Source organism: Pundamilia nyererei, unplaced genomic scaffold (assembly GCF_000239375.1).
Source record: "Pundamilia nyererei isolate P.nyererei 1_Seehausen unplaced genomic scaffold, PunNye1.0 scaffold00013, whole genome shotgun sequence".
Lineage (NCBI taxonomy): Eukaryota > Metazoa > Chordata > Actinopteri > Cichliformes > Cichlidae > Pundamilia > Pundamilia nyererei.
The window spans coordinates 4,158,398-4,170,672 of NW_005187414.1; the positions used below are offsets into that span (position 1 = coordinate 4,158,398).

Sequence of the window (12,275 nt, forward strand, 5' to 3'; positions counted from 1 at the left end):
TATCAGCACAAACACCTTGTACCAACTTTCCAGTGAAGGTGTGTTGATTTGGACTTGTTTTGCAGCCACAGGCTTTGGGCACCTTGCAATCATGAAGTCGACCGTGAACTCCTCTGTGTACCATATTCTAGAGTCAAAGATGAGGCCATCTGTCTGACTGACTTGGCAGAAATTTGGTCATGCAGCAGAGCAATGACCAGAACAGAATGCAACAGAATGGTTGAAAAAACAAAGTCAAGGTGTTGCAATGACCCAGTTAAAATACAGACTTCAACCTGACTGAAATACTGTGGTGGGACCTTAAGAGCGCTGCAAATGCCTGCAAACCTCAGTGAAATGAAGCAAAGTTGTAAAGAGTAGTAGGTAAAAGTGCCTTGAGGCAACTGTTGATGTGATTTGGCGCTATATAAATAAAATAAAATAAATCTGAATTTAAAACTTCCTCCACAGCAATGTGAGAAACTGATAGTCCAACACAAAAGGATTACTTCAAGTGATACATGTGGTTCTGTTGAATTACAGGGTGTACTTAGTTTTTCCGAGGACTGCAGTAAGACTTGTTAAAAGCTTTTTCACGTGACTATATGTGGCGATCCCAGCTGATAGGAACATCAGAAAAAAGGATTTGTTCCTAGATTTTTCTCTCTTGCTTGAATGTTCATCATCAAAAATCAGGATTTAACGATTCCCTCATTTTTTCAGCTTTTAATTTGTTTCCATCTTAGAGGCCACTAAATGCCCATCGCATTGCCACCAACGCACGGAGGCGCTAGATCACTTAAAGCATCGATCCTGTCCCTGCATTGACTTGAACAATTTGACATCAGACATGTAACTCGTTCAGATTCCCCCTCCTTCTCCACCACTCTCACTCTTTCCCTCTCTCTCTCTCACTGTCCCTCTCTTTCCCTGTCTGTCTCTCTCTCCTCGTCTTCAGCTGTATGTCTCTCAGTCACTCAGTCAGTCAGTGAGTTGCCCGGGTCCGCTACGCCTGCGTCCGCCTCCGCAGCTCTCCAAAGCCGAGACGCGCCACCGCCGCCGTCATTGCGGGCATGACATACTGGCATCAGTAGTGGGCTTCCGTCAGGCTGCTTTTAAGAAAATTACAAAGGAGAGGAAGAGACACAAGAGTAGAGGAGAGTGAAGTGACTCATTTCCACCCGAGCTTGTGCGTTGAGAAGAGTAGATGAGCCAATGGCTGGGGCACAGCCGGGAGTTCATGCGCTGCAGCTCAAGCCAGTGTCCGTACCCGAGAGCCTAAGAAAGGGCAACAAATTTATGAAATGGGATGATGTAAGTAGTGGCCAGACAGGCCAGCGATGAATGTCTTTTTTTTCCTCCCCAGTTTTCACTGTCAGATCATTTTCTGCACGCGTTTTGCATGTACACAGTCTGTGTATTACACAATCTATAGGCTACTCGTGCAACAGTAGCCGATAGATTTAATTGTAAGTGGAAACCGCACGGACAAGAAGCTAATTGCGTTGGACTTCCTGCTTAGTGGTTGAAAGAAATGCTACAGCTACAGTGTCTACTGACTTGTGCTTTCTTTACATTATCCAATGTACAGTATTTGTATTTGTGCGCGCCAGTGGGTGCACGCGTGTACCGCTGCTTGTGTGTGAGAATGTGCGCACCCTCATCTAATCAAACACTAACCCCCCTGCGTTAGAAACGTTTTTATCAATTAACCACAATTAATTAGTGCACTGACATTCAACATGCAAATCTAAGCACAACAGTTGGTCATTAAAAAAAAGAAAAATATTTTGGGAATTTTTATTCTGGTAGCATCTCTATATAAAATGTCGGTCCAGCTGTAGTAAAATGACCTTGATTGAACTGATTTCACACTGCTCTTGAGTAAAACATAATAGTAATAGCCTTCTAGCAACAGAGGCTATGGCCACACTATGTGGCACATTGCTTTCCCAGGCAATAAATCAACACAAATCAACACTCCCTCTAATAATCTTGTGGCAAGTTCACAACTGAACTGCGCTCTGAACTGAGTTTAACATGGCTTGATGGTTATTTGCATCTTCTGTACCTTAGTTTTTACAGCAGCTGCATTCAGAAAGAGCTGGAATAGCTGTTTTCACACCCCATGCCATTTGAATATCCACTTGTTACTCTGGTTTATGAGTGAATATCTGAATTTTGTCACAGTCCCCATTACTTTCGTTCTGGGAAATCTGTTAATTTTAAACCGCTCTGTGAAAATGCTGAGGGCTTAGCCCACCTGTAACTCATTTTTACAGTGCCTTGACTTTTCTAATACTGTAGACAATGAGGAATCGGTTACTAAGATACACTCTTTCTAAGATCATCCTCTCAAATACATGCTCAGAATCACTCAGCTCAGGTGAGCCAAGTGCAGCACAGATGGCATTAGTCTTGCAGTGTTATGGAAGTGTGAATGCGGTCAGTACAGACTGCAGAGAGGAAATTATGCACACTTGCAAGTCCACCATTCTGTCAATCATCAACCTTAAGCTTAAATAAGAAAGTTTCCTTAACTAGTAACTACTAATGTGCGCCCATTCCTTCAGCTCATTAGATGCGACTCAGTTTCCCCTTTCACAGCCGTGTTTGTGTACTTTTAGCATGTACATTCAGGACTATCGTCAGACCCAAATGTCCACCAGGCCTTTCCTTGCAAAAACATATGACCTCAAACACAGGCATAGTCACAGGTACTTTCTCTGGTTCCTTTCCCATGCGCTCCTTCCTTCCTCTTTCCTCTCTGTATCATTTCATGGAAAGAATCACAGAGGATAAACAGCCAACCTGAGAGAGCAAAGCTAATAAATTTTCACTGGAGAAAGATTGAATTAAATCATTTTTCTTCTTTTTTATTGCTTTGGGTGTTGAGTTGAACATCTTTCAGCAGGAAATTGTACGGGCAGTAAATGAAAAATTATATGTATGTTCTTTAATTTATGGCTTTACTCTGGTGAAGATTTCTTGTTCTCTCAGTTGAAGTCACACATATATTCCAAAATGCTTAAACTCACCTGGGGAGTTGGGCAAAAAACAGTGTGAAGTTCTGTGCTGCGTAGCCAGCAGCCATGAGTTTTGAGCAGCAGAGTGACTGCAGACTCCAGCACAGGATGCTTGCAGGTGGTTGTAAAGGAGCAGAAAAGCAATCAGAGAAGCTCTCCAAAGCCTCAAAGGCCTCAGACCTCCCCAACCTCCCTCCTACAGACGTGCGCAGACATCTTGTATTTTTGTTGCTGCCACTTGTCGACAGCTGGCTGCTTCTGTGGCTCATGAAATCCATGGGTACGGGTAAAATATTGCCTGGATGTGTTATTATTTGTCAGTTCAGATGGCACATTTAGCAATAATGACTGCTTTCCGTTGAGGCACAGGGAGCCATTCAGATTCTCCAGCACATACACACTTCATGTTATAAGGATCATTTACTGTACACCTGGGCACGGTGTCAAATTTGTGAAAGACGATGCTTGGTCTGTGTAAACAGAGACTTTTATGAGGTTATACTTATATCAACCCCTCTGGTCGGTTGTGCATTGAATAAGATATTATCAGGCTCCTCAGGGGAGCAGAAAATCCCTTAAAAATAGTAGAATATGTCATTAGCATACAGAACAGAAATATGCTGAGCTCAAAACTCCCCTCTAACACACCCCCTCAGGCAGCAATGCTAATGGTACAGACTCTTCACTAAAAATAATGGAAGTGTCTCCTGCCTGGGATCAGTTCCTTCAGGGTGTTTGTACTTTCGCAAGTCAGTCACTAATCTCATCTTAATTCAGCAGAAAGCAGGCCACTCTGCTGCCTAATGTTGTCCCATTAAAGACAAATCCCTTAAAATAGACCAATGACAATAAAAAAACCCAAAAAAAAAAACATTGGCGAGTACTATTCTGCCGGTAGTCACTCTGAAGTTAAATCCCACCTTTAAGTACTTCTTGTTTCTGTGTAAATGTGAAAACCCATGAGAAAATCTTTGCTAAGAGTCCATAATGGCTTAATGTGTTTGCAGTGGTGGCCATGGAGAGCTAGGACATTAAGAAAGAAGCTGGTGAAAATGACTGCTCTCACATCATTAGGCAGTTTCCCAGTGCTCTCGAGCCTTCTTCTTTTCTCAGACATGACAGACAATCCATCACTTGCATCGCATCTTATCCCCCGAATGACTTCTTGACTTGGTTTACTGGAAATATAAATGACTTGCTAAATATTCTTTGATCTAGCTCGCTATCATTTTCTTGAATTTTTCTAAAGATATTTATCTGTAAAAACTAAATTGGAAAAATTGGACTGTGGATGGTGAGCTGAGCAAAGATCATGAGATATGAGCCAGATTTGGTCTGAAATGCTATATCTAAGAACTGCAAACATGATGCTTTTCCCTTTCCTTTAGGCTATAAACTGTGTGTGTGTGTGTGTGTGTGTGTGTGTGTGTGTGTGTGTGTGTGTGTGTGTATGCGGCATGCATTCATTGACATGAACCGCATCTTTTGTCATTCAATCAAGCTTGCAAAGATTGTGCAATCATGTGAACAAAACCAAAACGATTCCTCTTGAGTCTCTAATAGATTTCATGGGAATGGTGGGTTGCCATAGCAAACGTCACCGTAGCAAATGCCTCTGATGCCTAACTGTTTCCAAAACCGAACGAGCCGCTCATTTACTTTCAGCTCACTTCCCTTCTTTCGTCTTTCCCCGTTTTCCCCTCCTCTCTTCCTCCTGTATTTTCACTGTTGGCCTATATTGGATAAACCATGATTGTGACATTTAGACAGTATGAAATGACTGAAATGACTCATAATGGTTAAATACATTACAGCATAGGCTCCTTTGCTGTCTACCAGCCCAACCTTTTCCCAGCATCCTACGCTGCAAGTCGCATAAGGTCGCGCCCAAATAAGACAAGTGTGGAGCAGATGCAGACCATTAGCTCTGTCTCCAAATGCTCTGATAGGGACATCATTAGAAGCCTCATGAAGACACTTTGAAGATTTTCTTGCTCTGTGCAGCAAATGCGGTCCTCATCTCTCTGATCTTGCAGCCATGGCTGATTGAAGAGGACAATATGCTACTGTTCAGCTGAGCCACAGCCACTGTGGACACAGAAAAAAGGCAATGGCTCTTTCTTTCTTTTTATAGACACATCCAATAATATCTGGTGTTGCCATGTATGCCTCAGGGTCAAACTGTGTGTGTGTGTGTGTGTATGTGGGAGAGAGAGACTTGGAGCTATCTGTATGTAACTGTGGGAAAGCATTTGTCCATTACAAGAGGGGAAAATTGAAACATCAACTCCAAATCAACCTGCACTTCGTGATTGCAGTCACTGCAAACACACACGCACACCCCAGGCTGCTTGGTCATTTTGCGGTGATGCCAGGTCGTGGTGTGGAAAGTACCCTAAAAGGAAAGGATTGAGTGCATGTTTACAACATAAACAGCACTTTTGATGTCATTTCAAATTCTGGTATGCGAGTGGATAAAACAAACTATGCTTTGATCTTGGTTCCCTCGGAGAATTGTCTGCAGTGAGGTATTCACTCATGTTGAAATTCAGATGTTGATTTACAGATTTAAACAGACGCGTGTCTTTTCTTCTTCACGACAGGATTCAACCACTGTGACCCCGGTGACTCTGACAGTTGACCCCAAAGGTTACTTCCTGTATTGGACTGACCAGAGCAAGGTGAGACACCACGGCAGGAAGGCCAGATGGTTTGAAGCCTTCAAGCCGTTAAGATGTTTAAAGCCCCTTTCGTTGTCATCTGAATGTCATTTGATGATGAAATTCAGATCCGTGGGACCAAATTTAAAGCTTATCACAGCAGCACCAACAGTTTCCCTCATCTCTGCTTTGACATCTGCACAGTGCTTTGTACCAGCCTGATATATAATAGACAGGCCAATGTCCATTTCACGCGTTTCCTCTCCAAAACCTGAAATGTACAAGTAATGTACAAGTTGCCGCAAAGTGCAGTAACAGCAGGGAGATATTTTATTTCAAGCCAACAGGAAAATAGTCACAGGAAAGTGTTTGAACAGACACTATTAAAACATTTACATTTATATACATATTAGCCACCTAACTTGATCATTTCTGCCGATAAAGGACCCTGCAATGTTCTTAATACATTTTATGCTCACTACCGGCTTTGTGGCTTTAAATATACTATCTCCCCCTACTGGTAATGCAGTTTCTGCATGCAGGAACAGCTTCTGCGCTTTGCCTCTCCAGAACGTGAAATGGACACGGTGGACCGCCTGTTATGAGTTTTGTCATGATACTGGGTTGTTTGTACACGATACAGGACCTACCTGGACTGTCTGTACATAACTGATTGGCCAGCACAGTAAATTGTTATATATCTTATGACAGGCAGGTATAAACTTACTGTTTTCCTAGCATATTCTCACAGAGCTTTTTTGTCTGTATTCTCCATTTCACTGACAGTACAGCAGCATTGTCAACCTGAAAGCTTTCACGGCACCAACTTCTCCACATTTTTTACTCGTCGTCTTCGTAGGTGTCGGTGCAGCACTTTCTAGTACTGTCACATTTCATTATGAGAAATGGGGTGTTTAGTTTGCTGCTGTTTATTTGCATAAATTTGAAGTTTAGGCTAGTTTATGCAAATCGGCAGCATCCAGCATGGCTCGGCATGCCTGGAAACTCCCCAACAAAGCGAACTGTTGTGTATCTGAAATAAAGACAGAGCAGTCACTTGCATCCGTAGCTTTCAAAAACATTTCAATGGTATAGAAAGTTAGCAAACGAGCCCCAGTGACAGTTTCTGAGAGCAGAGAGAACTTAAAGTTGTGGCAATGGCTTAGCTGTCAGCTTTTGAATACTATAGCTCAGCACCAAGCATTAAAAACACACCTCTGTGGACACTAACCATCAGTGAGCAGCGAAGGAAGTAAAAGCCAGACCAAGTGTGAGAATCTGTTGTGTCGTTTATGTCGTAAAATCATAAAATGACTGACAAGAGACAAAAACTGACGACGTCGCTGCTGTCTCGATTTGTTTGGCATGAATATGAGCACAATTCAGAAAAAGGGACAGTCGACTGAGTGTGTGTCCACAGAAACAAACTAAAATAGACACTGTGTTTAAAAACTGCATAAGATATAATCTCTCCTCATGATACTTGTCAGCTCTCAGTGAAGGGCTCCCTAAACATTTGGAGTCTGCCAGGTTCTGCTGGAGGTTTCTTCCTGTTAAAAGGGAGTTTTTCCTTCCCACTGTTGCCAAAGTGCTTGCTCATGATTGTTGGGTTTTTCTCTGTCTGTATTATTGTAAGGTCTGCCTTACAACATAAAGCACCTTGAGGAAACTGTTGTTGATTTGGTGCTGTATAAATAAAACTGAATTGAATTGAATAGTGACAGTGGCTCAGGCTTGAAAACCTGCTCTATTACCACTTCAGAGGCATTTAAGACAGTTATTTGAAAACATTGACCTTTTCCATTTACTACTGCCATTCAACAATCCAGTACTTATTACCATAGCAGCACCATTAGAATTCGTGGCAACCACATTCGGCATTCCCTTTGTAATTATCATGGTACACCTAGGATTATTATCGAGAGATCACAGGCGCTCTAGGAAGCATTTAGGCGCTCAGAAATTGCTTTCTTAGCTGAAAGGCCTGCAGCAGAGCACAGTTAGGCTTAGATGGTCTTTTTCCAGCATTGTGATGATTTTTTTTATCGTTTGTTTGTTTGTTTTGCTCTTTCTGAGCCATTCAAGCATGATTTTTTAAGTTCTTTCAGTTAGCTTCCAGTTAGATTCCTTAAAAAAGGATTTGAGGGTGTTCTGGTCCAGTTTCATTTGAAGAACTTTCTTGAAAAGGAGACAGAAATCTAAACTGGCACACCTGCAGTGCTGCAACCGACACCTGTGAGAATATTGCATAGTGCATTGTGTTTTTCCAACATTCCAGTTGTAGCTAAATGTTTCATAATAACCAGGAACAAGGTAGCGAAACGTAAGATAAGAAACGCTATCACGTTCAGTGATCTTATTAAGCACTTCCTCCCAGTTTAACCTTGAGAGCATGTGCAGAATCTGCTGAAGGTTTAACAGTTTGTTCTGTTTATTTGAATGTACAGCTGCTGAGCACAAGGACTTGAACACAAGCATGAAATTTCCCCTCTGTACACTTACCTCTGAACACAAACACACATCCACACATAATGGTAAATGGCCTGTATTTATATAGCGCTTTACTAGTCCCTAAGGACCCCAAAGCGCTTTACACATTCAGTCATCCACACATTCACACACTGGTGATGGCAGCTACATTGTAGCCACAGCCACCCTGGGGCACACTGACAGAGGCGAGGCTGCCGGACACTGGCGCCACCGGGCCCTCTGACCACCACCAGTAGGCAACGGGTGAAGTGTCTTGCCCAAGGACACAACGACCGAGACTGTCCAAGCTGGGGCTCGAACCGGCAACCTTCCGATTACAAGGCGAACTCCCAACTCTTGAGCCACGATCGCCCCATAATCCATGATTGTACCTGTCCTGCTGTTTTTGGAACAGAGAAAGGATCCCAGTATATTGGTAGCCTATTGTAAATGAATCCAGTATAAGTGGGAAAAGAGATAAAGTCTTTAGTTCTGCTACAGTTTTACCGAACACTCAATGAGGAAAGAAAAGAAGACCACTTTTGATGTCTACCGCATTTTATGTTGTGGGTGCGTGTTAAAAGTGGGAATTTGCGGTCAGAGATAACCAGCACCGAGTGTGATTCTCCACTAAAAGAACTGAAAGAAGCTCGTTGACACCAATTCATCATTGTTTCCTGTGCCTCTGTCATAAGGCGAGGATTTTGACTGATGAGGCTCTTGTGAGTGTGTGTTTATGCGTGTGGGTGTCTGCTCTGTCTCCCAGCGTTGAGAACAGTCCTGCCGCACACATAATAACTCAAATTGATACCAAGCACAGCCCAGACAAAACTCTATTAGGGCATAAAGAAAGGCACCCGCTGTATTCCTGTGTGCCCCTGTCAAGGCAGAAGTGTGCCTTCTCATGTTTATAAAGATACCTTGGTGCTTTTGCTAACATTTATTCACGACTGTATTGCACATCTGTTGAACAGACCAATTTAAACAAGCTATGATGCTCCGTCTACTTGTTATATGTGTGTGTGTGTGTGTGTGTGTGTGTGTGTGTGTGTGTGTGTGTGTGTGTGTGTGTGTGTGTTTGTGAGAGACTCAGTCTGATGGCCTGCAGAGTAAAAGCATTCTTCGGATTCTTCAGAAGCACAACAGAACTGTACTCGGTGTGCCTACTGCGCTGACTTTCAACACACATTGCCAGTGACAGTTGCAGTTAACTGCTGCTTTTGGCTTCTTACAAGATTCACTAAAGACATTTAGCCAAAAGTAAGGAGATAAGATTAAGAGTATTTCCTCCTTGTTAAGGATAAATATTTTTTCTTTTAGTTAACACAAATAATAATACATTTCAATGATAGTGTTAGTGGACAGGAGGTTAACTTAAATCACAGTTTCCCCTGAGACAAATTGAAAATAAACCTACAGCTAATTTGAATCAACTTTGGAGACATTTATTTACATTAGGCTTCAGTCACACAGATTAGAGACCGGTGGTTAAACCTACAGCAACCTCTGGGGAGAGGGGTCGTCCCCCAGTGTGCCAAATATGTGTATTTCCCAACCAGTTGGTGAGCAGGCTGTGAAAACCTTCACATTGCTTTGGTCCCCTACAATTTGCATGGAAGATGCTGACTTGTCTGCAAACACTACTACTACTTTACTAGTCACCAACTAGCAAAACCTAAAAAAGTTGTGCCTCATTTTTAAAAGGCGCAGCTTTTACTTTGAAAGGAGGAATCTTCATTTCCAGTTTGCGTCGCTCTTTACAGTTTCACTTAGAGCACAGGTGTCGAACTCCAGGCCTCTCATCAAGATGTGTCCTTGATCCAACACAGCTGATTTAAATGGCTAAATGACCCCCTCAACATGTCTGGAAGTTCTTCAGAGGCCTGGTAATAAAACTAATCATTTGATTCAGGTGTGTTGACCCAGGGGCATATCTAAAACCTGCAGGAAACCAGCCCTCGAGGTCTGGAGTTCGACACCCCTGACTTAGAAAGTAGATGGCGAGTGGACGTCTTCCACGCAAACTATAGAGGACAGTGGCAACTTTCTAGTGACCAAAGTAATCACATGGAGGCTTTCAGTCCAGCGCCGTATACCTTTTTGCAGTCAGTTTCGCTGAGCGATTGCCAACAACCATTCATCAAGCAGTTGGGGAATGCACATATTTCCTTACTGACTTGCGGTTGTCAGGGGGGTGCCAACCAGTATCTGAGGTTTTTAGTAATCAGTTTCATAGACAGCTAGCAGCCTCCCACAACCAAATACCAACTGGTTGGTAACAATGTTAAGAGAACAATGTCCCAATCCAATATTCTTGAATATCACAGTATCCCCGTTTCAGTCGTTCCTGTGAAGTTAGAAACACTGAAAACTAAATGCAGGCAAGCACAACGAGCTTTTTTCCCCTCAAAAATGAAGTTGAATATACTGAACTTGAATTTTTTTCATCATCATATTTTGAAGGGCCATGCTTTACAACTGAAATGCCAACATTTTGATTCCCAGTCGATCCCCCTGAACCCGAATAAAATGATTAAACATAAAGGAAGCAACCATTAGCATGCAGGAAGACAAGGTGTCTTTGGTAGTGACAGCTTAACCTTTGCTGCCGTTTCAAATTTGCTTCTTTAAGCAGAAAAAAAAGCTTACTTTAGACACAGTAGGGGCTTGATATTTACTTTTGACTGTGCTGTTAATCCCGGAGTTTGTCTCTTCCACTTCAGTGTCAGATGTGCTTAGGTCTGATGTTTTTGCCTTTTCTTTCTGGCTAACCTTTGAGTTGATGACGCAAGGCTCCACGAGGATTCTGCTGGTTTCATCTTTACGCCTTTGTTGTAGTCACAGTAACTTGTGCTGACAGTATACACTCAGCTTCAACTTCTGGGGAAGAAATGTTAGAAGAAACTTTTATTGTTTCTTGATGTGGTGTGTTGGGGAAATGAAGTTGACAGCAGCTCAGGATATGACCTAAGATATCCTGTATTCAGTGATAAAATTATTAAGATTTTTTTTGTGGCTTCACTTCTTCCTGTAGTGGACACCAAAATAAAAGCTTAAACAATGCTTCTCTTGTTGTTTACAAAAGCCGATGTAGATTTTTTTTCTCTTCCTTGTAGATAGAAACAGGTGCACACTATATCCAGTGTGAGCAGCATTTCCATTTCTGCACACTGACGTATTTTTAAACAGGGCACTGCTATGTAAACTACAGCAGTAATAACTCTCCCATGCTTGTATGTGTTTGCTTGAGAGTCCAGTTGGCTGGCTTTTTATGTTTCTGTCTCATTCACCTCAACAGATCCACTGTCTTGAGCACACACGCAGACACAAATTCACAGATAGAAAGAGAGATTTTGGGAACGAGAACCATAATAAAGATGACGTGATATTGTCAGTCATATCAGTAGCACGTGTGCTAGCATTAGTATGAATCAGCTGTAAAATGAAACTCGTCACCCTAATGTAAATTAATAACAATGATTTACCTTGTGTCAACAAAACCATACATATATAGACATATATTAACAGCAGCATTATAAATATACCAGCAAATTCGCTGTGTACGCCAGGAAAACTCAGTTACTGTTCAAGAGTTGGCATCTTTCCAGTAGTTCTTAATTTAGAAAGCGTACAGGTGCTTTGTTCCTCATTCCTATGCAAGCTTAACAATGAGAAAGTATATTGAGGAGTATTCGCAGGTTCCTTGCTCATCACGTTGAAATCCATCCTCCTCCTTAAAAGAGGCATTTCCTCTTGTGCGAGGGGGGAACACACCGTCTTCTTTACAAGCACACATGCACACTAGCTGCGGTGGCCAGCTAAGAATAGGTGTTTTTCTTTTTTCTTTTTTAGAAGGTTGAAAATTATTTTTGCACTTGTTGGTTCATCATGTTTTATAGGGAGGAGCCCCACAACACGGAGAGGTGGACTGACTCATTCAAATTAACTACGCAAAAAGCCTTTTGCTTTAGTTGCCATGGTTGCCAAGCGACAGCACACACCTTAGAAATGTCACATTCTCTTTCATTCTGAAGAATGTCGCTGCTTTGAAACTGATACAATTGTTTCCTCGTGTGTGTGTGTGTGTGTGTGTGTGTGTGTGTGTGTGTGTGTGTGTGTGTGTGTGTGTGTGTGTGTGTGT

General features: G+C 42.3%; 1 protein-coding gene across 1 annotated transcript in view; it reads left to right on the plus strand.

Moving 5' to 3' along the window:
• Window positions 1–895: 895 nt before the first annotated feature.
• Window positions 896–12,275, plus strand: part of plcb1l (phospholipase C beta 1-like) — a 120,298-nt gene continuing 108,918 nt past the window's right edge. Inside the window, exons 1-2 of the mRNA XM_013908729.1 lie at window positions 896–1,293; window positions 5,609–5,686. Coding sequence (XP_013764183.1) covers window positions 1,195–1,293; window positions 5,609–5,686 — 177 coding nt within the window. The 5' untranslated portion in view covers window positions 896–1,194. The remainder of the gene's footprint in view (window positions 1,294–5,608; window positions 5,687–12,275) is intronic.